The following is a 22,451-nucleotide window of genomic DNA, read 5'->3' on the forward strand; positions in this document are numbered from 1 at the left end:
ATACCAAACCCAGGTGATCACGCTGGACGAACGATGTCACACAACTGTTACCCTGGATGCCAGAGCCTTAGAGAGTCAAAGGATGGAAAACGGGGAAAAGAATTGTGAATTTACCCGTTCTTCTTCCTTTGACTCACTAAAGGCCGATTTCCATTTGACATTTCTTGTGCGCGCGGGTGTAGCGCCCGAATCTGAGCATGCGTAGTTAAAACCAAGTTAAAACCAGATGGTTAAAAGAAGTTTCAATCAGGGAAATTGATTCTCACAACAGGAAGTACGCTGGCAATATAAAGCTTCGTCCGAAAGCCAAGCCCACCAGTCAATTTTTGAGGAAATTCAATAAAACGCCAAAGGCAACCTCAAATGGCAAAAATCATCAAACTGAGAGGGGCCAATTCGAAGATTTACAGTAGCAGTAGGGGCTTATTTTAGGGGGGGGGGCTTATTGAAAATTTGTAGTTCTAGAGCAGGGGTGCTTTCGAGGGGGTTTCTTCAAGGGGGGGGGGGGGGGGCAATTCGAGAATTTACGGTATTTGAGACATCCGTTAAGTTCACTTTGAAAAACGAATTATCTAGAAGCAGACCAAGAAATTTGACATGCTAAGCCATTTTTACATACTTCATGTCAGATTTTTTGTATAATTTCATAAACCTGTTGTTGTGGTGAATGAAACATGACAAATAGAGTTTCATCATGATTCAGGGATTGATTGCTAGCATTAAGCGACTTTTTGCCAAGCTTTCGGTTCATATACTTTTCGTTCGACACATGCTGTTCTGCTGTGCGGACGTGTCTTTGGACGCTCTTCAAATCTCGAAATCATGTGAGTTAGAAAAGGAACATATTGATTAATATTTTAGTTTACGTACACATAATCTCAGTGCCTCAAACTTTTCTAAAGTTCAAGTCTCAACCAATAAATATTGCTATTAATATTGAATCTCAAATGTGGCCAACATGAGTTCACAAAAATCCACCGATAAACGTATTGATGAAATTTTAAAGATCGTCAGCCAAATGGAAAGCAGACAAGAAGAAGATTCCGACAAACTGGAAAATCGCTTCAAGAAATTTGAAAAGTCGGTGGATTTTATTAGCACGCAATTCGAAAGCCATAAAAAGATGGTGGACAGCGTAATAAAAAGAAACAGTAAAATCGAAGCGAATAACGAGAACCTGAAGCAACAAATCGCAAAATCAAAGAAGGAGTTTTTCCAAGTAAAAAGTGAAATCGATGATTTGGAGCAGTTTGGACAAAAGGGATACGGTGGAGATTTTCGGAATTCCTCAAAAGTCCGGAGAAGACCCTCTAATCAGTAGCGGCGCCACGGGGGGAGGGGGGGGCACTGGGGGGACACGTCCCCCCCAATTCTCGGCAGGACCAATTTTGTATTTCGTCTAAATCAGACGAGGAAATGTTGGGGGAGAGGTAATATTTTGGCAACGTACTTTTTTGATGTCATCCTTTGATTTTCAAACTGCATTTACATAGGCAACAGTTAGTTATGGACGTTCCTCTCAGGTAAAATTGGCCTTCCTTGTTTGTAAAAGGGCGTTTTCTAGTGCTAAAAAGGCGTGGCCTAAATTTTTTTGTTTTGCCCCCCCCCCCCCCCCAGATTGTAGTGTCTGGCGCCGCCAGTGCCTCTAATGATACTATCAAAAATCGGCGAAGCAGTTGGCGTTGACTGTGGCAGCGAGTCAATTGAAGCTCGAATTGAAGCCTGTCACAGAATAAGTCTTAAGGAAAGACTCAGCAATCATTTGCAAGTTCAAAAACCGCACGGCAAGAGACCTACTCATACAAAGGAAAAAAGATCTACGAAATGCCACTGGTGATCGTCTTGGTTTTGGAAATGTGCAATTGAAGATGTACTTAAACGAATCTGTGATAGAACAAAGAGTTTTAGACGTTGAAAAATTGGGTCACTTTGTGCTGTATACAGCTTATTCTCTGCCACTAGATCTGAAAAAAGCTAAAAAATAAAATATCCTTCAAAAGTAAAACAAAAAATTACTTTTTAGAGCCAATTTCTTAGAGTCATAACCTAAGTGAGCTTGATGCAAATATTCGTACGTACTTTAAACCCTTTTTTCAGTTTCTTTCATCTGATCTTATTTTAATTTGCTTTTGAGTTACTTTAATACTTAAAGCTGGTATTTGATTATATTATCAAATTTGTAATATATATATAAATATATATATATATTTATAAATACTTGCAATATAGATTTGATCGCAGAAATAACACTTTGTTGGTACCGGTTTCATCTGATCGTGCAGAATCTTCAGTATTTATAATAATGTCATAACATATACATGTAAAGTGCTAGAATAATACTTAAAATCATCATAACTAAACCAAAGCAAAATAGCATTGAAACAACAATCAAACAAACTTATTATGATGAAATCAGCTCAACATCATCGATATCAGTTACAAATAAGAAACGAAATAAGAAACAGGCGAGGCTGAAATTATGCAAGAAAAGAAACGCCAGTTGCCAATTGTTCTTATAAAGAAAACTACCCTGGTTGCTAGAGAATGCTCCTCCGCTTCTCCGCTTGGTTTTCCAATTCAGTGCTCGAAATTTTGTGGCTCTGGCATCCAGGGTAAAAGAAAACGTGTATGGAATGCAGGCGCACGAATAATAACTTTGTCCCACCTGCCAGCTAGTTTAGTGTCTACATGGGAAAGTTTCATATCAAGGGGCCCAGAGCAGGATCCCACTTGCTCCGTGTAAATGGTTTCTTGCATAAGCACCAGAAGGAAATTTCAAAGGTTTGTATGGGAAGGACGAGTCCCAACTCGCCGCTAATTGGCTGGTAGGTGACTAACAAAAACATATTCAGGGGAAATGTGCTTGTAGCCCCAAGAGGGGGCATTTGTGGGGCTAAATTTTCTTTATTCTCAATTACAGAATACGTTTGAAGTAATAAAACATCGTAAAAAATGTCAACGAAATTATCTATTTTTTCTTATCAACGAAATGACTCTAGCCTCTCACCCATTATACCTCGAGAAACGATGTACTTTTTCAGTAGCAAACTTTCGTTAAGATATCATTTCATTTTCATTTTCCATTTTGAACATATTTATACAGGGTTGCAATTCAGAAACTGGTTTCTGCTTTAGAATTGGCCCCTGTTCAAAAAAGTCTATTTACAAAGTAAATTTACTAAAACTAAATAAATAATAACAATCTAATTTACAATAAAAAGAAAAAGTAGAGAAACGAAGATAGAGTGGCTTCACGATTGACACACTCCTAGCTTTCAGTCTAAAATCAAAGCAGTGTATAGAGGGTGCCAATTTGTTGCTGCATCTAGATCGTTCCAAACTTTGGCTGCAAGATAGGCCACAAATCTACCGTGGAACATGACCTCGATTTTACGTTGTTAAGAAAATACAGCGTTGTAAACCTAGCCACGGGAAACCTTCACATCCAAGGGGTTTAAAATTAAGAAAATTTCAAGTCAATAATAGCTGTTATCCGACAAAACTAAAACTTTGCATATTTCAGTTGTTCCAAATCTGAATATCACGCGAGTATGGAAATTCGACAATTTTGAAAAATTCACCATATCTAGATACGATTACCATTTTTAAAGTATTGCAATGGCATGGGGAATATTGCGAATCTGAAGCATAACAGGTCTTGATATTAGCTATTTTTTTATAATTGAATTATTTATAATTAATTAATTTCAACTGGGCATTGAAGTATGGCAGCGTACTTCTGCTTCTTTGACCTCTATACCATCTCCAAGCTATTTTTCTTGCAGTTCTAGCATTAAAACCATAAAAGAGAGCTACCAAATCTATATCTACGCTTTTATGTAGCTACATTCAAATGTTCCGGCAATCCAAACTGTAACCCGAAAAGATTCTCACTCCCGGGCGAATACAAAAACCTGGCAAAGGGTTAAAAAATTAGTACCGGGGAGCGAAATGAACACATAACGCCCGGAAACAATCGATGAGCACGGTAATGTAACCGTTGCACCGAGGCTTGGGTAACCATAGTATCGACGGCATCTGAAAAAAATGACGAGAATTGTAAAAAAGCTTTAGTTAATGAGAAAAATTTGAAATATGACACTTTATAATAAACTTGTTTTTGTTAGATACTCAGAACTAAATATTGCCAGAATTTTTATCTTTGTTTTTTTAAGCAGTAAACAAAATGTTTAAACGGGATATAGTGGCTCGAGCCTTCTGTCAGTCCACAATAGACCATTCTCCTTATTACGTCATACACTAGTCAGCTCGCAATCAGAGATAGGCAGTATCTTATCTTTTTATCTTAAATATAGTAATAAGATACGGAAAACAGTAACTGTATCTTGTAATAAGCTAATTACCGTACTTAGTAACTATATCTTGTAACAAGATAACATATTGACCTAATAACAATATATTGCAATAAGATATTTTCGAAAAATACTCCAAAGTTTCAAGATACTTGAGTCAATTTCATAATTAATGCATGCTTTTAGTTGTGAAGTGCAATCTCAAGTGCAATGTCTTAGGTATTGTGAAAACATCGTTGGCAGTGTGATATTATGTCTGGGTTAGAGAAAGTAACCAAACGTTTCTTTTGCTTTGCAAAACAAATTATGGTGGACTTCTGGTCACTTTTCTTCATCCAAAAGAAAACTCAGAGTCTAGTGTTCAGAGTCCAGTGTCTGGAGTACTTTTTAAAGAATAAAAAATACGTTTTATAGAAGCTTTGAATAAGGATGTATAAGGAGATTTTCACATGGTTTAGGAGAAGGACAGACCAAATACACCCATTTAGACGAAATGCACTCTGCTCAGCATTATCGCAGTATCAATAAACAGTGAATTTAAGAATGTACCACCTAGAAATCATAATATTAGGTTGCATTTGTCATTTATCCTTTGAGAAAGTATCTTGTAGCTTCTATCTTGAAACATTATCGCAGATAATTTTTTCAAAGTATCTAGTATCCTGTAATAAGATGGTTAATTTTCCTAATAGCATTATCTTGTAATAAGATATTTCTAAAAGTATCTTGCATATCTCTGCCCGCAATGCATCCTGGTATTTGTAATTAAACCCGCGATCATGTTAGACTGTAATTAAGCTATTCGGTACATTCTACCGTATCTTCTATAATTGGCTTGATAATTTAAGCAAAAAGGGGGAATAATAACATAACTTCGTGCGATCGCCGTCGAGAACATAAACAAATTTTGAAGGGTTAACTACAAGTACCAGAATGCATTGCAAGAATTGCCTAGAATGAATTTCAAGGGAATTGCAAGCTCACTGGTGTATAATCTGGGGAAAGGTCTATTGGCCAATCAATAAACATGTGAATCGCATTAAGCTCACTGATTGGCTAATTTTGATTGGCAGATGGCTTCAGCCACTTTACGATCTGTTGATTACCTTTCAAGAGAACTATCGTATACATGTTCTGTTGCATCACTTTAAACAGCTTATAACAAGACTATATAAAGGATAGGCCAAAGATGACTAAATGTGGCCATGCGTTGTCTCAATGGTGTCTGCTAAATTTCCAATTTGCAGGATTTTTACTTACAATGAGTTGGTTCTTACGCTCCAAGTTTTATCACCAACAAAAATATAGAAATTTGCAAGTCTATGAGCATTGGAGTCTCCACGGTTAGTTACTTTCACGGTGCCAACGGAATACTTTGTACCAAGGTCGACACGCCACCAAGGCTGGTACTGTTCATTGGTATGTGTACAATACCCGGCACCGTGGTCTGTTCCTGTCTGCCCATTAACTGCTTGACCGCTGGAATCAACCCCACCCCAGCTAGATGATTGCATTGTTGGTCTATGTAATGCAATGTTGCCTGCAAAAGTGTAAAAGACGTTATTGCTTATAGTCAGAATGTGAAAAGAAACTAAATGCATTGCAGCAGTGAATGGTTTAGGTTAAGGCTCCTGTGAGAGGAGATTTGCCGTTTTATATGTTAAATTCCAATTTTTCAACAATCGTTTATTTGAATTATTTAAAATTTCATGACGAGATATTCAAATAAGAAAACTAGATAGCAAGGAAGGGGGTGGGAGTGTCTGGTATTTAGGTTTTCTGGTTTTCTCTCGTCTCCATGAAGTCAATGGCTTTGATGTAATTGACAACCATGCTTTTTGGCCTCTGTCCATCAATGTGCTGGAGACGTGCTTGCACATGTTTTGGGGGAAATTAGTAAATTATAAGTGTGTATAAATTTAGTTATTCGCTTGGTTAAGGAACCAAAGTAGAAACTTAGAGATACAGTAAATTTAAGAGCTTTGTGGGAACAGACAATTAGGAACCATAAATACACACAGCATCCTGCATGGTGCACAGGCACATGGCTAAAGCCGTAAGTTAAGAAAATTTGTATATTACTCAGTATTATTAGACAAATGGAATAATTCGTATAAAATATTCAAGTAGAAACACTAAAGTAGAGTTGGAGTAGGGTCCCTCGAAGTGTAGGTAAAGGACGAGCAACGTAGAGTCACGTAACATTTGTATGTGGAATAAAACAGAAAATTAAAGATGTACGAAAACGATATGGTCTTTTTCGTGGGAAATTCGGTTCACTTCTGAAACCTCTTTCGAATCAATAGAGTGAAGCAATTAATGCAACAATCAATTATTAGCCACAATAAGTGTGTGGTTGATTGGCCAATAGTTGGTTTGTAGATGGGTGAAACAACTTTAGAGTCTAAAGGCCCGTTCCACTTTATTCGCTCTGGTCGCGCGCCTTTGGCCAAAGTGAATCGAAAAATTGACGAATCGGCGAAGTTCAGTCTTGTGCATGCTCAAAAGTGCGTTCACCGCAACTGGCGGTCGTGCCATCAATGCGAATCAAGTGGAAACCGGCCTCAAGGCAATTGAGTGGATTAAGCCATCTGTCATTCAATAATTGACCAATCATCGCGCGCGATATCACTCACACGCTTATTGATTGGCCAATAGTTGACTGAATCAACTGAAACGACTTTAGTACCAGTCAATTGCCCCTTATGTTTAACATACCGAGTTGGCATCTTGATCCCATATAATTGCGCGGACACAAGCACGAAAACCGGTTCACATAGTCCTTACAAACGCCTCCATTAATGCAAGGATTGCTTTCACATTCGTTTATTTCTAGAAAAATAAAAGAAAATGAGCATGGTAAGGCTAAGAGAAAGTGTTTAAAGGCATTGAGTCATGGTAAATAGGCTTTCTCTATAGGGGGTCATTTGGTTTCGGCGAGATCGCTGCTGTTTCATGTGATATTGGCATCCGTTGTTGACAACTTGCTATTGATGGAAACTGTTATGTTAATCAGTACGAGGTGAGTTCATGTGACCAGTTCAAGGTCAACCAATAGCATCGCAGTCATGGAAATCATGACTCAGCGGATTTTGGCACTTAGGGTATACCCAGTCTATTTATCATGACTCAATGCCTTTAAGCTTTGTTTGCTTTTCGGAAATAAGAAAGTTCAGAAATATTACAAAGTCACTGATCAAATAAAAATATAGCATAATGACATTAGCAATGATGGCAAAAGCCAAAAATGGTTCTTTTCGGGTTTTTCTAAGGAACTATTAACATGAAATTATGACTGTATTTGAGATTATGCTTCTCTTGCTAATCTTGAGTGCCTGTTAAAGAAAAAAGAGTCACAAAAGAGAACCGGTAACGAGAGAGCAGCACCAAAGAATTCCTTACCAGTACACCTGTATCCTGAGCTGACATCACAGGTATCTGTGCATCGGTATCCTGGATTGCAAGGATTGATTGCGCACCGTGGTCCGGGCTAAAATGGAAGAATCACGCATAGCAAGAGGCGGAGATTTTAATGATACTCTTAGCTTGGCATCTTGGAGAGTTACACTACATATTATATAATTATTGCGGTGATCATGTTTAAGCCTAGTATTACTAGTTCGATGGCAGGGAAAGCACCAAGGGCCACGGCCTTCACACTTTTTTGCAAAATAAAATAATACACTCAGCTCAAATTATTTATAAAGATAAACCTGAAGATTGCAATAAATATATTGAACCAAAGTCCACAAAAAGGAGCTTCAGCAAAGTTTTTGCCACAATTGGAGCAAGAGCGGGTATGAGGAAACTTATTGCTGGCCCGTCCAGTTTAGGATCAGTGGCGCGGGCCTTGTTTCATCGTTGTAAGAAGTAGCCCCTAGAATGTTTCAATAGAAATAAAAAAATAGAACATCCCGGGCGACCAATTTCTTGACAAAAGGGGCAAAATCTTGAGGGGAGATATGTTTTCCTTGCAAAATAAAATTGCAAAACCAAAAAATTAAAAAAGTGTAGCAAAAAATAAGAAAAAAAATTTGTTTGAAGCAAAAAATTATGTAGTTTTCTTGAAATTCCAAGAAGGATTTTTGCCATAAATTTTCAATATTCGTTTCTGTATTACCAATGTTTTCTTAGTGAAAAGAAAGACGGTTTCTAAACGACTGGTGGTACAACCTCTTATTAAGACATCGAGAGTATTGTTGATTCCAGCAACTTAAGTATATCAATCTTTTGTAGCTGGACCTAATCAATCGTATGTGTAGAGCCTTATGGAAAAGGTCAGGTTAGGCCCACTGTATAATGTGTACGCTTTCCTAATTGACTTGACTGCCACATTTGTCCGCACCAAACACCATTCTAAAACCCACCGCACACGGCAAAACTATGTCGTTAAAAGATAGACAGTGTTGTCTTTGCCTTTCAAAGATAGAAAACTGTGAAAATGTTGTGAAAATCATGTTGTCCGGTTGTGAAAATCATGTTAAAATTTCGAAATTTCGTTGGAAGAAAAATAAAAAAATCTACAGTGTACGATGGGCTTGAGAGGGCCAGTTGCTTTTCTCATTGCCTTAAACGTCCAAATGTTGCTACAAAGTATACAAGACTGCTTGGCGAATAGGAAGGGGGCACTTTTTAGCACTGCAGTTAAGTGCTCAATTCCTCTAACCGGCATTTGTACATTCAAAACTTTGGGCTCCGTTGAAGGAACCAATCATACCTTCGAAACCGGTTCGGAATGGATCCATCCAGCCAAGCTTGAGAATGTTGCATCGGTGCTAGATGATTTTATGGATAGCAGCTGACAATTACTTCCTTGATCAGATCCAAGATTGGTATTATAGTTTATTGAGGAACAACGAGGTGTCCTGATGCACTGGCGGATACAGAGTGGCAAGTTTCCGACGCTGATGGAAGAAATCAAACTCTCTGAATTCCCAACTAAGATTCGATCTCGATTTGTTGTTTTAAACAACGCATCTTTTCTGCAGGTTGACCTGTAGATCAAGTGTGTGCTTTGCCAGGTAACGACAAACAGTGAAAATAGAGAGGACAAGACAAACTGCCTGTCTTGAAACATTTTAACCACTTTAGTCAACCTATGTTCTCACCTAGAAGATATGAAAAGCCTTGCTCTCACAGTGAATCTCAAATATACTGCAAGTGTTTCCACCAACTTGTCAAATGCTACCTTGACGACCATATTGCAATATTCTAAGGTTCGACCACCGCCAATAGAGATAAAAAGGACTGTCTAATAGGCTTTTAATGCATGATTCTATTGCATTAAGCCTGTGGACCCAATGGTGTCACCAGTTTGGTATTTAGGTATTGGCTACCAAATTAATGGAAATTGAAAACTGGTTATTATTGTCGAATAGACCTATTTTGTCAGAATAACAAATTAATGATTACAACAATCAGACAACAATGAATGGTTATGATAATAAACGAACGGTACGTTTCTAAATGCTTGGAAGGGCTTGACAAATCAGGATACGAAACCAGTGCTGCTGGAAAGCAATTCATATTCGGGGTGGGGGGGTGGGGGTTGGGGTACTGCCTGTTGTATTACTTCCCATTCAGTACCGTCGAAACAATCTACGTGTAAACATTACGTACTTGGCTTAACTTAGCTTGGCTGCAACGTCATAATCTTATTTGTTTTTTCGTCAAGGTGATTGTTTGTGTGGACATATTTGAACCTTGTAAATAATACCTACTTAAGAATTTTCTATGTTTTGATTTAGCAAATAACGTAATCTTTGAATTTTGTTGTTATGGCGAACAAGGTTAATTTTAGCAGTAGAAATAGTATAAATAAGGGGTAAGAACGTAGTTGTGTAGAGAGTAAGAGGAGACGAGGTACGATACTCGCCCCTTGGAATCAAAATATGATTTTACTATAAATCATCGTGAGTTTTTAGTGGCAGAGGGAATTCTTATTCCCCACAAGCTGTTATAAAGGGAATATTTAACAGTTTGAAAATCATTGGGGAGGGGGGGCGAGAGATCGCTTTTGATTGCCCTGGTAACAGACAGTTGGAATCAAAATGACGTCAAGGGGTTAGGAACCCAACAAGTCATTGTTAGCTCGACTTATCTCCATTTGTAAATTATTTTTTGATAGAAAATTCCACGACAGAATTATGACTACATGCACAGAAAAATAGAAGCGATTTGCGAGTCACGTAATACGCTTCTTTTTCACAATATGAAAATTGAAATGTATAATAATTTGTACACAAGAAAGTTGAGATTAATATGAAATATGAAATATGAATAAGGTATAAAATATGAAATTACTTAGGTATTAGACAATATCAGTATAAAATCACATTAAATACACCAGAGTTTAATCAAAAGATTAACAATAACCTTAAATGATCAATGTCGTGAAAATAGCCTTCAATTCGTTTGGTAACGAAGATAGGCAAGTAGCTGGAAAAACGTAATTGATTACCAGGAAACTTGTAACAGGATTAAGGTTCGATTCCATATTTCAATTAGAAAACTAGGGCCTAGATGGCAAGTAGACTCTTCGCTACTTGCCATCTTTGCAAAAGGACACATTGCATAAACAAGATGACTTAAAATACACTTAGGTTTAGCCCAGTTTCAACCCAGTCGCGTCAACACTACACAGTGTCAAAGGAACAGTGGATAAGAGAAAGCAGACTGCACTTGCTTTGAATCAGAGGCGCATGCGTACGATGAAGCATAATGGGACGAAACCATACATACGCATTGGCAACAAAAAACAAACCTAACCTCAAACTTGTATCACGTTTACTATAAAAAACAATTTTTTTATATACGGGGATTTTCATATAAGAAATTTTTATCTTAATACAGGTTCAAGCCGATTGGTTACACTTACACTAAAAACCTTGTGTTTGAAAATCTTTTAGCCTGTAAAACCCAAGACTAAATAGTAGTTTTGCCTCTTAGTTTTTGACCAACAAAGTATTTCCGTGAACCACTTATTATCACTAGATACCGCCCTAATCCCAGGCATCACCAGCTAGACCCGTCATGAAAATTCACCTTATAGGTGAGATACTAATGTAATAGAAGCTAAAGCAGATTACAATACTAAATCCCGAGGGGGGGGGGGGGGGGGGCGTAGATAGGGGTCCTGTTTGCTTAAGATGTCCATTAAACATGGCGATATTTTTTATTACTTTTTTGAAATTGGAGAAAACTATTAATCATAAATAGGCTGGAAAGCACAAGAACTTCCAATGCTTCCTCGTCGGACTGCTCCATGCGCAATTGGAGTGAGAGAATAACTTGAATCTGTTTTTATCAGTTCGCCCCCTTCTTATACACCAAGCGACCCTGGGATTCATCAAAGTACTGATGTTAGGTTTCTAGGGTATAATATCGAATGCATTTACAGCAGTCTAATATGATTATTAGCTTGAGCAAATGCTCCCAAAATGAAGTCAAAGCAATCAAATCTGGCAACCAATCGAAATTTGTTAAGACACTTTAAGGCTATCTGTCTCGTTGTGGATTGGTTAACGAGAACAATAGCTGGAACAATAGCCTAAACACGATTCCAGCGCTCCGCCATATTTTTTACAATGCGATAAATTAAAGAGGGACTGGAAACAATAGAAATCCCTTTGTTCTTATGACCAATCAACGTCGTGACAGATTGCCTTTAAAACTGGGGGTCATAAGGGTTTTAAAAAAATTGGCATGCCGGAACACTTGCCGGACGTAGATTTTCTCAGGGAATATTAAAGTTTTATAAAGTTTTACGGATTTCCGGGATTATTCCACCTGTTTTCTTGCAAAAAGGGACCCGGTCAAATCTTGGCTTGTTATCAATAATTTTGGACACAGAATTTTGGCTAAAAATGACCGAGATGTCGGGTTTCAACAAAAATTGTGCGAAACGACGGATTTCTACCCCTCCTGACGATCCCTACTTTAAACACTGATCATGGCAATCACATATGTTTATAACAAATTTGTTTTAATGTAAACTATGTTAAATGCATCTCTGTCAGGTCATAAAAACAAATAAACAATATACTACGAATTAAAAATCACACTTTAGTGTAGCTAATTTCGATTTAAAAACGAAATAATATCATCTAGCTTTCCAATGGCCTCTCTAAAATGACAGTCGTGAACTTGACTGGATCCTGTGTTAGAGATCCCCTTTTGTTTATATTCTACATTGATGATGTCATAGCCGTCAGTTTTCTCTCGTGTGACCTCGATGCATATATGTCTTGCAGGCTCATGCTCAGCCAAGCCACAATATTCAGGGATATCGACATCATTTTCACCAGCTGCATCAGAGTCGAGAACTTCGTCGCCAATTTCGTCAAAGGAGTCAGCCCTCGTTAGGGATATGCTTTCCATATAACACGATTGCATAGCGTTTAACGCTGCACGGAACTTCCAGTATCGTTCTGAAAGTTTGAATTTAAGAAACTTTTGCAGCTTTCGCAAACAAACAGGACATAGGAAGATAGGCTGCTCATCAACTTCTGAGACAAACTTACTGCTGTTCATCGCGCATTCGTAAAAGTTGCAGTGACTTAGGCCAAAAACATGGCAGAGCTCATGCGTCATAGCCTAGAATAAAAATAATCAGGAACGTCATATTTTACCTTTCCCAAGAGTGGCTCAATATAAAAAAAGAAAATATGATTATCAAGGTCTGATATTACACCCCCTTGCCAAGCACTGCTATATAACCCCCCGTCCCAATAACTTGAACGTTCGCTACTTCGAACCATTTCATTAGTCAATTTTTTTGCCCCTGAGTGTGGTTTTGAAATATATATGAATTCAGCACTGTTTATAAACCGATAGGCTGCCGGTTTACAAAATTAAATGAACATACAACCAAGCAACAAACATAATGTTTTTAATTAATGATGCTAGATAAATTGTTTCTAGTGTCAATGTCACCCATTTCACCAATAGGGACAACATGTTGTCGGGACCTAGAACCTCTTTTACAAATTACTGCAGTTCTAAGTAAGCAAAAACTCAGCTTTCTTTTGATCCAAGCAGAGGTTTCACTAACATTTTGGTGATGTTTTTTAGCAATTAGTTCCGACACACGTTGGAAAAATTCCCTCGATTCAATGCTCATACCACCATTTCATTAGTCAATTGGAGGTCTGAGTTAACGGGAGTTTACTGTAGTCCAGATAAATAATTTGACTTGAAACTTTGAACAAAGAAGTAGAAAATCTTATCTTTATCTCATACCGAAAAAAAGAAAGAGAAGAACCCTAGTTAAATGGTTTTCTTTTTCATGAATACATGATCTTACCTTGAATATCCTCCACATTGCTTTGCAGCTTAAGTGAAACTCTGTCCCAACGGGCAAAGCAAGCTTAACGACGTCCTCTTCCATGACTTGACTCGTGAAAAATGTCCCAGCTTCATCTTTATTTATGATATCATATGAAGCATCATCAACTGACAAGCTTGAACATAGCGAATTAACCGACCTTGAAAACAGTTTAGTCCACGAGTTTTCTATCGAAGACAAAGAGCCAAGGTTCTTGTAGCTGCTTATAGAACGACTCAGCGGGCCATTCAGGGAAATATCGGATGTCACAGAACCTTTTCTCATTTTTAGGCTTAACGACGAAGAGGCTTTTCGTCTGGAAGAATCATTAAGCAACGACTTAGGGTATCTTTTGTCTTGAAACGACGCTGATTCACGCCTTGCATCAAGTTGATCCTTCGCGGATTTCGAGGCAGTCCCACTCTTCTCAGAGGCAAAGCTGAGTGTCATGCTTGGCGTGCTTTGCCCTGAAAATATTGAAGAAATGTTTGAAGACTACGAGAGAGTAATTTACAACGAGGGAAGTCTATACTTGTTAATATGTAGATTTTCATTTGAAGGGCTATCTAATAAATGTTATTTTCTTGAAATTAAAGCTTATTATTTTCATACATATTAAAGCTTTATCAGATTTCCCATTGAAAAGAAGCTTCACTTAAAAGACCACCCTTCCTAAAAGAAAGAAATGTTGCTGATGGCTAGAACCAGAAAAGGTAGTTCTTAGCTGTCCAAAGAAAAAGGAATTTGTTGTTGCAGTTGTGTACATTTGCTAACCTTTGCCACTCTCTGTTGTAAATATTTTTTGGAATGCCAGCCAGGGGTACCAAATAATATTGTCCCAAACTTTTTTGGTTTCTTTAAGACATCCTTAGTTTAGGTATTTAGAGTGCTACAATCAGCTTATATGCAGTTTTTTACTTATTTCCTGCTCAAAAACAAACATGCATGGAAATTTATTTCATGCTTACAAACTGTTAGAATTAAATCCTGGACAGATATCATGTTAGGAGAAAAGCACCGAGAGTATTTACCCATTTAACCTGCTAAAGGTCAACGGGCTTTTTTAAGGGTGCAAGTGTCCTTATCTGCATAAGAGCACCTGCAGCCTTACGGCTAAATAATTTTTTCATAACAAACTCTTTTCCCATGTGGAAATGAAACACAAAAATAACACATCATTTAAGTTGTTTCTTTTTCAATTTTCTTGTTATCAATTATATGGTTTAGAATACAGGATATGGGCCTTTTTTTATAATAGCAAGGCACTACAAGTTTATCTTAGTTTCAAGTCTAGTCCCACCAGAAAAGGAGAAAGAGGGTAGTCTTGCGGCCAAATTATAAATTCAATATAAAGAGGGATACACAACTGTTACAAGATACGCACCTAAAACTAACATGCTTACAAATAGCAATGCATACTGACAGGAATATTTTAGGGAATTTTATTTAGGAAGGTCAGGCAAACCTTGTATACATACATGCATTGGGACAAGAAAGAAGTGCGGCCTGTACAAAAACCACTAAATTATCAACTAACAAAAGGGCTATTTACCTCTAGTGGAAGAAGGACTTTGAGACCCTGCCGATATGAATTTAGCATAATGCCCGAAACTAATTGCAGCACAACCAGTATGAACTGATCCTTCTCCTAATATATGATTCCACTCATCACCAGGATAGAAATCTACCCAGCTAAGACCAATTATGCCAACAGAATTTTTGGGTGCAATGCTTGATAAATACACCATTACATCTGGAAAGAAAATTTTTACTATAAGAGACCCGCATAAAATTTTGACAACATATTTCACAACACAACACTTAGATTTTTACAACACTTAATACAATAGCCCAGTTGGACAGATTGGGGGATGTAGGGAAGTGGAACATGGGGGCAGGGGATTTTCTTAGCCTGCTTCAAGGGGAAAATCAAACATGTTCAGCAGGAGTAACAAAAACACATAAAGTTATTATGAAGTTTACATAAACACTAAGCCAAGAGCATATTATTTTAATAAGCTATCTTTTTGAAGTTACAATACTGGAATAACAGGGGACTGATTCATACTCTAAGGATTATGTTTCAAATGTCCTACTGCTCTAAATTGTACTCAGATTTGAAATCAGTGGCGGACACTTGGGGGGGGGCAAGGGGGGGCGACTGCCCCCCAATACTTTAGAGGACAATTTTCTTTTGTTCTAAAACAATGGGAAATGTGACGTCATCTTATTAAAACAATAGGCTTGCCCCCCCAATATTTGATCAAGTGTCCGCCCCTGTTTGAAATGCAACTACTTGGATCCATTTTCTCTAAAATCTACCTGTATATTGTAGCACTTTTGCAGAGTGGCCCTTATTTACCTTCTGACATCTCTCAAAGCTCACAAGGATGGGTAAAGCTTTGAGAGAAAAAATCCAAGGGATAGGTTATCTTTTGAATTCTTAGGGCCAACTTAATGTTTGGTATCTTGACAACCAAGAATAGGGTTGATTGGGTTTTGCCAACAGGAAAAATCCTTTTTTGCTATGCACTATTTCTTTGGGCTCAAAGGCCACTTTTAACCTAATGCAGAGCTGACCTTGTCCACAAGGTTGAAGTTGATTACCCTAGAGAGTTTACTGTATTCCATTCTACCATGGTCAGCAAGCTGGGTTGGTACTGTATTCCATTCTACCACAAATTGGAACTCATACAACTTTGGCTAACTACAATAAGAAAACCTATTTAAAGTGACTTTACCTGGTAAGAAAAGCTGTAGTTGGCCAGTTTTGTTGTGTATTCTTGTTGTACATCCGATTTCTTTGAACTCAATTTCTGGTAATATCTGAAAAGATATTCCACTGAAAAATGCTTCCCCAAAAGAGACTAGCGCTTGCAGAAATGAAAACTGTGGAGATACAAGTGCATTTAGTAATCCTTCTGGAAAAGGACCAATTGGCAAGATGTATACAACTGATTTTCGGAATCTCCGAAAGTGTTTCCATGAGGTCAGTTTCAGCCATGATACAAAAACCTTCCACTCTGCATAACTCTGTATTTCCTCATCTTCTTTTGAACATTGCCTTTTCACACTATTGTGCTTGCTACTTTCATATTTTCCATTGGATATAGAGGAGCTTTTTCGTGATATTGATCTCAAGTGGTTTTGAAGCTGTAATGGCAAAAACAATTGGGCACATTCTGGTAGCTTTCTGAAGCTTATCAGTGTTTCATAAAAGAGCTTCTCAGCATGTGGGAGTTTTTTTGTATTTCCAACCAGCTCTTGTAGTTTGTATTGTTTCATACTATAAAGCAAAATGTTAAAAATATGAATAATGAAAAGAAATCCATTATACAGACAGCACAATAACATAATATAAACATAATGCAAAAATTTAAAAATCACCACACAAAAAACGTTTGTGTTATTTTCACGATGCAAAGGAAGTATAATTACTGAACTTGGCTATATTTTATAGGTAATTCAGGTCTTTTTGTCTCAAAATGCTACTCTACCAATTTGTCTGAAAATGCTTGAATGAAAATCTTACTTTCAATAGATAATGGCCACTTCCGTCATTGAATTTATGGCATTTGGATGATAGTGATTCCTTTATCCGAGTACAAGAAATTTTCACAAGAATGAATGACTTGGCTCATTTCATTTCAGACCCAGGCCGATGCTGGCATTCTTGAAGTGTCATTTGCCATTGTTGTTTTTGATGACTTTGTATAAAGTTCCTGGTGATGCCTGCAAATGTTAAATTTTCCTTTAACTATATAGTAGAGATCTCATAAAAATTTTAAAATTGTTCCTATTACCCAAATCTACTATGATTGTCTTACCTAACGCCCAGCAGTTTTTGGCAACCTTGTCTGTTTTGTTTTCAACGACGTATTGCTTATTTTAAACCTCCTCTTCGAGGTGAGGCTATCCTGTTTGACATTGGCATGACATGAATTAAGCAACACGAAATAGAGTGGAATAGAATTTTGAAATAAATTAAATTTAATAAACACTAATGTTTCTCTCTGATAAAATCCTGTATCCGGGGATGAGATATAAGTATTTATTAAAATTAATTTATTTCAAAATTCGCCGTGTTACCTTGTTCCTGGCTATTTTGGTATTATTATTCATTGCAAGATTCAAGATGCAAGATTCACAGAATCCTGCATTCACAGAATCATGCAAGATTCACAGAATCATGCAAGATTCACAGAATCATGCAAGATTCACAGAATCATGCAAGATTCACAGATTCATGCAAGATTCGCAGAATCTGGCAGAGAGCATATCCTGCTGCGTTTTCCTTTCTCACACATTTGATAAGAATTATGGAATAATTCGCTGATTTTTATCGTTACAGTTCTTTTGCTAAAAATAAAAAGTCAATTTACTTTCAAAATAAATATTTTACGGGCAATGTAATACAATGAGCATGAAGAAACTCGACGATCTTCCCCCTGTCTCACCACTAAAGAATCAAAACTATGAGTAATATGAATTGCGTAATTGGGTGGTGGTTTAACAACGGAATAACATGTCATTTTTGGACAAATCTGTTTGTTCTTGGTTATTTTGCCCCCCCCCTCCACAAACTGAAAAATTAATTTTCACCTCTGAGCAGAGACAGCGCCACGAAATTGAACCTGGGAAGGCTAAGAATCAAGTTTAGTGATATAGGAGGACCCACCATTTCTGGGTTTGACGCGAAAGAGGTTTTTTGAACTTAAGCCATCTAGAATGGCTAAAAATGCTTCTCCGGGACTAAAATTTGACAAAATACCATACCGCTTAGAATTGACAGTTCGACGATTCTAAAAAAGCATTGATTATTGATTTTTAGAAAAAATTTGGGAGGGGAGGAGTCATGCTAAAACTCTGGTGACTGACGTAGAAAGGAAGAAAGGGTGACCAATGGCTCAGACTGAACATCTCAATGATTTTGAATTGGCTGAGAGAATATTACTTCCTGGACACCCATGTGCATCTGCCTTTTCTTGAGTATTTTCAGTAGGCCATGATTACACATCAAAAATGACATTGCAATGATAGAGAGAGTTTTCTACTGAATTGATGCAAATAAAAAACAAATAATAAAAAATTTGCCTCAATAAGTTAGTAAATCGACCAAATAAAATCAAGCAGAATATAAACACTTTGGTCTCTTTTGATTTGATACTCTGTTTTAAAAAATGATAGAAAAGGCCGTTAAAAATTTGATCTCTTATGATGTGGGAGAGCTGCAGCCCCTCCCCCAGCCCCCCTAGTGACGCCGTGCTTGCTGAGAATCTGAGAAGAATCTGAGAAAAATGGCCAGTCGATTGTCGAGGGATTCTACAAAGATGACGTCATTAATCAACAGGGAAACATAAAGAAAATTTTGTGCCGCGAACATTCAACTCACTTCATTCGAAAAATGAAGGCAATTTATGAACACATCTGCATCAATGTTCATCATTTATTAATATAAGTTGCTAAAGATGTAAATCGACAGGTGCTTAAGTCTTGCTTGAGAATTTCCCGTGGAAAACTGGCAAATCAAAGCAAGATAACTTTTGATGTGTACTGGACGTCACGAACGAACGGGAAGGTTCTTTCGGCCTAAACGGAAGGACAGCGAAACACATTTAGGTAAAATTTAACACTATGTCTACAAATTTATTCATTAGCTTGCTTTCCGGAAACAAACTGCAAGTTTTTCTTTATAATATGGCATTCGTAATTTTTTTGTAAAAGGTTTATTTTGGACAACGTGACACGCAGTTTTCATTGTCGGATTTTTAAGACTAATAAATCGTTCCTTATCTTATCAAATCATTCATTGGAAATTGCGCTATGAATAATTTTTATAACACTGTCTTTCTACGAAGCTCCATCCAGATTAATTTTTTTGCGTAGGGCTAATGTCATACCGATAAAAACCATGTTATTTTTTGAAATTTAATTAGGATATTTTTCAGTTGTTGCAGATATTTTTATTTGACAATAAATGTTGCTTTTGTTTAAAGATCCAAATCAATATTTTCTTTGATAATGATTTCAATATTTGATTACCCGAATTCGCCAAATACAAGTTCAGGGGTCAACAATTACAGTTCACATAAAACATGGCAGCTCAAACAAAAACTAAAACTTGTTTTGGTAGAAAACGATTAGTCATAAGATGTAAACTTTTGTTGGTTGATATTCATGCACAGATCACAATAAAGGGACAGCAGTTACGATATATAGATCTTGATGAAAGTATGAAAATAGCTCTGCATTGAGCTATGAGCCCATAAGCTACCCCCTTTAGTCATAGGCAGCCTTAAGTATTCAAGAGTGGCTGGGGCTACAGACTATAGAGCCAAAGCTTCGAGTCTGTGTCCCAGCTATGACAAAACTTTCACACAGACTAAGGAAAGTTTCAATCTCTCTGACATTCTAGACATTAGAACCACAAGGTGTGGTCATATCACGATACAGGACCAGGGCATTGCTTGATAAGCATAGTCTGCAAATATCTTAAGCATTACTTTTTGGTTGATAGGTAGAAAAAAGTACAACACCTAAGACCATGGGATAGTGAGTCTAAATTTGGCTAAACCATTTGATTTTTGAACAGAAGGGCTAAATTTTTCACATCAAACAAATGTGAAACATCATTCGCATAAAGTTTTGTTAAAAGCTGTTTTCTTCTTTTCCTTATCATTCATTTATCTATACAAGGCCTAAAGACAAAGCCATTTTTGGCATGTAATTAATATCACCTATATATTTTTATGATTTTTAGAATGGAGGGAAAATCAGAAAAAAGAAATATTACTGGAGATGACATAGAATATCTTCATATCAATGAGGAAACAGCAATAAACCCAAGCTCTCAGTCAAGAACAATTGTTTCTGAATTATGGAAATTGTCTTTGTTAAGACTTTATGGTGGCAGTGAAATTCAAAGGTATCTACATTTTTTCTTTCTTATATATTTGTTTATTTTATATACAGAGGCTATAAACTTCCACAATTATTATATCATTTGAAAAAACAGCAGATACTATGACTTTAGATACCAAAGGAAAATTATATCACCAAATACTTGGTATATACATAATGAAAATTAAATGTTTTATTAGTCAGGTTACAGAGCTTGAGGCCTTATAGGCAGAGCTATAAACACTTTTGTGCCAAGAACAGGGCGGTGTTAAGTTACAACTCAGAGTTTCATGCTTGATCCCATTATCAGACAACTGCTCGTGCAAACAGTTGCGTGACAATTGCATTATAAGTGAAAATCGTTATTGCAACAAGGGTCAGGTCAATTGATGAATTTTAAAGTATGTATCCATCTTCCTGGGACTTACCTTTTTCAAATGTTTATCATTTTTGTTCAACTGTCATAGCAAGTAAATCATGAAAAAACGAAATTTCATGCAGAAGTTATTTCAATGATGTTAATATGAGTTTCACAGTCAATAAATGTGTCTGTTCAATAGTTGTCTTCAGGCAGTGGATGATAAGCAATTTAATCTAATGGAATTGGTGACAACTCCACATGATCTGCTTTTCAGCTTTGATTGATCATGGTCGGTCCTATTACCAGACAGTAATTTTTGTCACAGTAAAATACAACAAAACTTTATGAAAAATACTTAAAACAGTTAATCTATACAGTTTTCAACTCGTTGCAAACTGATCTTCTGTAAGCGGCAGATTTAGATAAATCACTTCTCCTATTTTTGCAATCTATAAGACTTGCGAGTCCTCTCGTTTGCAGGTGCCCTCTTTGCTTAACCTGAATAGAATGGTGAAACACACTGTCACATGTCTTGATGTCATATATGGTGTACAATGTCTAGCTTTAATAACACTGCAGATTGACTTCATCAGAATTCCATTAGTTTGTATCTTATGTCAAGGCCAATATATTTCTGGAAGAGTTTGGGATAAACATAAAAAGTTTTTGTCTTAAGTTGCTATCTTCAAACTTCAAGGTAACATTTTAAAAACCTTCAATTTTTTTAAGTTCTCAAAACACATTTTGGCTAGAATGCTATCAAATTTTTAAGGTTTTCTTTCTGGTGAATAAATAATTAGATTAACCAAGAAGCACTTAAAGTTGGTGGTGCTGAGAATGACCTACTTTGCTATCACAATTTCCAATGTTTAGTCTAATGTGTATGGTTATTTGAAATCTAGGATAAATTTAGATTGAACCTAAAGATGACCCATGAAATAATTTTTCTGAAATATTTATATGCTAGAGATTATATTGAGGTGAAACTTGAAAGAAAACCGTCACTATATTTGGAAATAAATTCAATGTCTGTTCAACCTGTCATCACTTTCTCACTGGGTTTTAATTTTTATAGCACGACTTAATCCATATTTAATGAGTGAACTTGATTTTGTTGCAATGTCAGATGTATTAAAACAAAACTTGTTATCTGGCTTTCATATTAAAAGTCCCCACAAGTCAGGCAATAGCTTTTAACACATGGTTGAAAGTGACAGGTCATATAAAAAGGCTCAAATAAGAGCAATGAATAAATGTTTACTTATCTGAAGAGCTAAGGAATTATCGTTTTCAAGGAATACGTTTCTGTGTAATTCCATGAGAAATTTGAAGAGGTATTAACCCTATTTTTTCAAATTTTGTTGAATTTGGTCATCCGTGTAACTTAAAAGAAAAATTGCATTTATTGGCATGCAAGACACCTCGCCATAGAAGAAGCCGAAAATTTTTATTTGATCGAAGCTGACAATAAGCTGACCGAAGCAGTGATATATTTTAGAGTGTTGCAGCTAGACCATGTTGTTTTAGCCACTATTTTAACAATTGATCTTCT

The 22,451-nt window shown here is 36.7% G+C and overlaps 3 protein-coding genes across 4 annotated transcripts in view; 1 reads left to right on the forward strand and 2 right to left on the reverse strand.

The window, feature by feature from the left end:
- Positions 1-1,735: 1,735 nt before the first annotated feature.
- On the reverse strand, positions 1,736-10,248 carry LOC135695480 (uncharacterized). Its single transcript, XM_065214585.2, has 5 exons — positions 9,031-10,248; positions 7,716-7,803; positions 7,032-7,145; positions 5,574-5,853; positions 1,736-4,038 (listed from the first exon to the last, which is right to left on the reverse strand). Exons 1-5 carry the CDS (start codon positions 9,388-9,390, stop codon positions 3,891-3,893), a joined length of 990 nt encoding a protein of 329 aa, XP_065070657.2. The 5' UTR covers positions 9,391-10,248; the 3' UTR covers positions 1,736-3,890.
- A 49-nt stretch (positions 10,249-10,297) lies between these two features.
- On the reverse strand, positions 10,298-17,530 carry LOC135695476 (uncharacterized). Of its 2 annotated transcripts, XM_065214580.2 has the most exons (6): positions 17,466-17,524; positions 17,171-17,370; positions 16,380-16,924; positions 15,191-15,391; positions 13,618-14,105; positions 10,300-12,908 (listed from the first exon to the last, which is right to left on the reverse strand). In XM_065214580.2, exons 3-6 carry the CDS (start codon positions 16,921-16,923, stop codon positions 12,387-12,389), a joined length of 1,755 nt encoding a protein of 584 aa, XP_065070652.2. In that variant the 5' UTR covers position 16,924; positions 17,171-17,370; positions 17,466-17,524; the 3' UTR covers positions 10,300-12,386. The 2 variants fall into 2 exon arrangements, with proteins under 2 accessions (XP_065070653.2, XP_065070652.2); XM_065214581.2 differs by lacking the exon at positions 17,171-17,370 and having other exon boundaries at positions 10,298-12,908; positions 17,466-17,530.
- Positions 17,531-18,993: 1,463 nt separating this feature from the next.
- LOC135695474 (uncharacterized) overlaps positions 18,994-22,451 on the forward strand; it is a 33,261-nt gene continuing 29,803 nt past the window's right edge. The window contains exons 1-2 of the mRNA XM_065214570.2: positions 18,994-19,257; positions 20,399-20,563. Coding sequence (XP_065070642.1) covers positions 20,400-20,563 — 164 coding nt within the window. The 5' untranslated portion in view covers positions 18,994-19,257; position 20,399. The remainder of the gene's footprint in view (positions 19,258-20,398; positions 20,564-22,451) is intronic.

The sequence above is a fragment of the Rhopilema esculentum genome, chromosome 2 (genome assembly GCF_057945365.1).
Source record: "Rhopilema esculentum isolate cy_ngs chromosome 2, ASM5794536v1, whole genome shotgun sequence".
NCBI classification, from domain to species: domain Eukaryota; kingdom Metazoa; phylum Cnidaria; class Scyphozoa; order Rhizostomeae; family Rhizostomatidae; genus Rhopilema; species Rhopilema esculentum.